The sequence below is a fragment of the Macaca fascicularis genome, chromosome 11 (genome assembly GCF_037993035.2).
Source record: "Macaca fascicularis isolate 582-1 chromosome 11, T2T-MFA8v1.1".
Lineage (NCBI taxonomy): Eukaryota > Metazoa > Chordata > Mammalia > Primates > Cercopithecidae > Macaca > Macaca fascicularis.
In genome coordinates, this window is record NC_088385.1 from 62500667 (window position 1) to 62505302 (window position 4636).

The 4636-nt window shown below is 53.9% G+C and overlaps 1 protein-coding gene across 1 annotated transcript; it reads left to right on the forward strand.

Moving 5' to 3' along the window:
- Positions 1-972: 972 nt before the first annotated feature.
- BLOC1S1 (biogenesis of lysosomal organelles complex 1 subunit 1) lies at positions 973-4636 on the forward strand. Its single transcript, XM_015431001.2, has 4 exons — positions 973-1136; positions 1879-1951; positions 4026-4158; positions 4434-4636. The coding sequence occupies exons 1-4, from the start codon at positions 992-994 to the stop codon at positions 4542-4544; spliced, it is 462 nt and encodes a 153-aa protein (XP_015286487.1). The 5' UTR covers positions 973-991; the 3' UTR covers positions 4545-4636.

Genomic DNA, 4636 nt, shown 5'->3' on the forward strand with positions numbered 1-4636 from the left:
ATGATGTTTATATTTGTTCTCGTTGGAGTTAATCCCGGAAGCATTTCTTTTTAGTTCACAGAGGCCTTATATAAATTACTTTTTACTTTGGCACAGCACTTAAGCTTCTGCTAAAACTGAAATGGGTTCGCATTCCTGACCACAAAAGGACAGAGATGAAATTCGACATTCACACCGTCCGCCAAGTTAGCCAAGCTCCCTAGGAGGCTGTCTGAAGTGCCTAAAATGCTTCCCTACAATGATCACCCAGAGTTGAGAGACTTCAATGGGGTAGTGAGAAGAAAGAGGGTTGGGAGAGACAGGAAAGCATTCTCTCCCTGAGGGAAGGAACTGGGAATCAACTGAGAACCAGCTAGCACTGCCAGGAGGTAAGGAGAGGGAAGGAGAATAATTTAAATAAGCCCAGGGAGCTTCTGCTCCCTCAACAACCAAACGGTGATAGACGGCCTGGCACCACCAGCCCTCGAAGCCTGAGAGCCACAGAAAATGTTAAAAACTGGCTTGGCAATATGAGTATTAAAAAATACTTCTTCCAACACTCACCAAAAAGTAAGCTCCCAATAAAGAAGAGTTCGGCCGGGCGCGGTGGCTCAAGCCTGTAATACCCAGCACTTTGGGAGGCCGAGACGGGCGGATCACGAGGTCAGGAGATCGAGACCATCCTGGCTAACACAGTGAAACCCCGTCTCTACTAAAAATACAAAAACTTAGCCGGGCGAGGTGGCAGGCGCCTGTAGTCCCAGCTACTCGGGAGGCTGAGGCAGGAGAATGGCGTGAACCCGGGAGGCGGAGCTTGCAGTGAGCTGAGAGATCCGGCCACTGCACTCCAGCCTGGGTGACAGAGCGAGACTCCGTCTCAAAAAAAAAAAAAGAAAAGAAAAGAGTTCACCTGCCCTCCGCAACCCTCTACCTCCCTTCCCCGCCAAGATCTTCACCCAATGTCTCAAAAGAGGGCGGGTCCCAACCTCACGTGACACAGCGGTCACGTGACATGGCCCCGGGGAGCCGAGGTGAGCTTTCCAGCTTCCGGAGCCGGAGGGGGCCCGGCGTACCCAGCCCCCAGCCCGACGTGACCATGCTGTCCCGCCTCCTAAAAGAACACCAGGCCAAGCAGAATGAACGAAAGGAGCTACAGGGTGAGCCAAATATCCTGTCGGCAGTTTTCTTTCCGGCCGCGGCCTAGCTTCAGCCCGGAGCCTGGATCTCGAGTGACTACCCATATCCAGGGAAGGACGCTAGCTAGCGGGCAACGGGCATGGGGGAGAGGGAATTTCAGGGCGGATTTTTTTTTTTGAAACTCCTTTCCCTTGCCAACTGGCTCTGGTCCCTTGGGCAATACTCCGGTCCCCTCGGCAACGCCCCTAACCCCCGACCTGCCGCTCCTCAGCCCCGCCCGTGCCCCGGAGCGCCCTGCCTATTGGCCCTGGGAGCCTCTCGTCCTGGCGGTAAGAAGGAGTGACTCTGTAGGGAGGAGGGTGTGAGGAACCCTCCAGAGATGGCCTTCTTGGAGGCCTGAAACCCCCGGAACGGAGGTGGGGCACTTGTTTCCTGAGTCCGGGCTGGAAATCTCGGAGTTACCGATTCTTCGGCCAAGATAATGGAGAAAGAGTGTCTGGGAGTCAGGAGTCCTGGGCGCTGCCGCTGACTTCCTGGCGTCCCTGAGTGAGTCCGTTTCCCTCCCAGGGTACCAGTTTCCTCATCTCTAAAATGAAAGAGGTTGCGCTATGTTTTTGCAAGGTCCTTTTCAGCTCCGGCATTCAGAGATTAGTTAAGAAATTTCGGCAACTAGCAAAATAGTAATGGGTGGGTAAGGAACCTTTAACACTACTCCTCAAAAACCCAAGTCTCCCCTCCAATTCCTTTACCCCCTCTCCCCAGAGAAGAGGAGGCGAGAGGCTATCACTGCAGCGACCTGCCTGACAGAAGCTTTGGTGGATCACCTCAATGTGGGGTATGAACCTGTTTCTCATCAACACCAGTTTCCTCCTTCCCCAACCCGCCCAAGTTTAAGCACTGGCCAGTCTGGCCCTCAGACCGCTGTTGAAGGGGTGGGATGTTCCACTAATTCGCCTATCCTACCCCGCCCCTCCCAGCTCTACGTAGAGAAACTTGAGTCAACTCTGAGTCCTAGCACTGGGCAAGGGAGGAACAGCTGCAGTGGTTAGAGAAGCAGCCAGATTTCCTCTTCCCCACATTAACTTCCCTGGCATTACAACTTGATGCCATCTGCCCACCTCCCTTCACCCTTCCAAGTCCAGCTGTCATTTCAGCAGGAGGGAGAGCACCCTCCTTCATTACAGCTTACCACCCTCTCCTTGCCTCCCACCCTCTGGCAAGCCTGGGGAGCAGCTGGCAGGAAAGAGATGGCACAGCTGGTGGTGGTGAGAGTAGAACCTGTTCCAGGAGCTATGGCAGAGCCAGGCTGGCTGTTACCTTCCTGCTGGGTCTCTGGGGACCACACCCTGCCCCAGCTCTAAATGAGAATGCCAGTAACAGCCAAAGACTTGGGAAAAAGCAAAGAACATTGTCTCTTGACCCTGAGTGACCCAGAAGCATGCAGAGATGATGATTTGCTAGTCTGCCTGTTGGAAGAAAGGCAGTATGGTACCTTCCACCCCAGGTCAAGTAGAGCAGCTTGGTGTGAATCCAGAGACTGAGTCATCCAAGTGATCCATGCAGGGGCTGGGGTCATCTTCATTATTCATCATGGGGGAAGGTTGAGAAAAAGAAAGTTGCGGTTGGGGCCTCTGATCTTCCTTCGCTCCAGACACCTCTCTTTACTCAGTGTGAATATAGAAGCAGGTGGTCAATGGGGAAAACCAGGAGTTCAGGAACTCTCAGGGGAGTCTGTTTCAGTTCCTACCCCACCCTTGACAGTGACCCAGCTGTCTCCCAAAAAGAAGGGACAGGGTCTGCCCTCCCACATTGGCGCCTCCTGGGCTCTGCTGTGCCCATCATTAGTGAGATTGGCCCCGGCTTCTCCCTCTTCTTTTCCTTTGCTAGAGGCCACCCCACTTTCAGCTTAGAGGGCAGCTAAGCCAAAGCCAGATTAGAAAGGGTTTTGTGTTGCTGCCCACAGCTCCCTCATTCCCAGGAAAGGAAAACAAAGGCTCAGTCTATCTTGGCCCCTGTCAGGTGTCCTGCCCACTCCCTCAGCCCCCACCAACCCCTTCCCCGCTCCAGCCCGCACACATTCCAGTGGGTAGGGGCACCGGATGTGGAATCTCCTGGCTAACTAGAGCTTTGGGGTGGGAAGTGAAAAATTCAGCAGCCAATAAAGGAGAACAATTATTGCGGGGGTGGAGGAGGGCAAAAAACATTGGCAGAAGGTTGGGGACACCAACCCCATGGTAGTAATGGTAACCACAGCCCGTACCTTGATTGAAAAGAAAAACTAGTGTCTAAGGCAGAAGGGAGGGAGCGTGTGTGTGTGTGTGTGTGTGTGTGTGTGTGTGTGTGTGTGTGTTCCTTGATCTGTGTGGGCGAAGGCTTGGGAGAGCAACTGAGAGCTGAGGAGAAACCCCTGGGATGTCCTCTTTTGACCCAGGGTTTCTGGGGAGGGGTTTGCGCTCCCATCCTACCCCAGCTTCAGGGAGGGGCCCAATTTCCCTCTCCAACTTCTTGCATAGGTCCCTGGGCTTCCAATCACTGCCAGATGTGTCCCTCCTGCTGGATTTTCCCAGTTTTTCCATGCCCCTTTTTCCCTCCCAGCTTTTTCCTCAGGGATATCACCCCAGGTTTTCCCTCCCTTCCCCCACTCAGCTGCAGGACCTCCTTTTTGGGGGTTGGAGCTGGTATGTTTCTAGTCAGCTCCGAGCTTGGCTCTCCTGGGAATCCTGGGAGTGAGAGGAAGGAGCTGGGTTTATTTGCATGTACTGGTAGTCATTTGCATCACATCCAAAAATGGCCAAAATTATGAGCCCTGATTCTTGGCTGAACTCCCACTGCTGCAATGGAATATGAGTCCTGGAGACCACCCCCAACTAGCTGGGTGAGCTCATCTCCTCCCTCCTCCAACCCCCCAGTGTGGCCCAGGCCTACATGAACCAGAGAAAGCTGGACCATGAGGTGAAGACCCTACAGGTCCAGGCTGCCCAATTTGCCAAGCAGACAGGCCAGTGGATCGGAATGGTGGAGAACTTCAACCAGGCACTCAAGGTGGGCCATACTCCCTACCTCACCACCCCAATCCTGGGTCCCCATTGGCTGCCTCAAGTCAGGTTACCTCTGGTTTAGGTCAAGGAGGAAGTAGGGTGGTCCCAGAAACCCCATCTATAGCCCCAGTGTCAGAAAAGGTAGAGAGAGAAAGAAAAGCGGTTGGTGGGTCCAAGTAAAGCCTTTTCCAGGAGATGAATAAAACGTATTCCCCAGACTGGAAGCCATACTCTACCCATTCTGATTCCTGGGCTCCCACCTCCTCTCCCCCTTCCCAGGAAATTGGGGATGTGGAGAACTGGGCTCGGAGCATCGAGCTGGACATGCGCACCATTGCCACTGCTCTGGAATATGTCTACAAAGGGCAACTGCAATCTGCCCCTTCCTAGCCCCTGTTCCCTCCCCCGACCCCATCCCTCCTACCTCACCCACAGGGGGAAGGAAGGAGTCTGACAAGCCTTGAATAAAACACAAGCCTCCA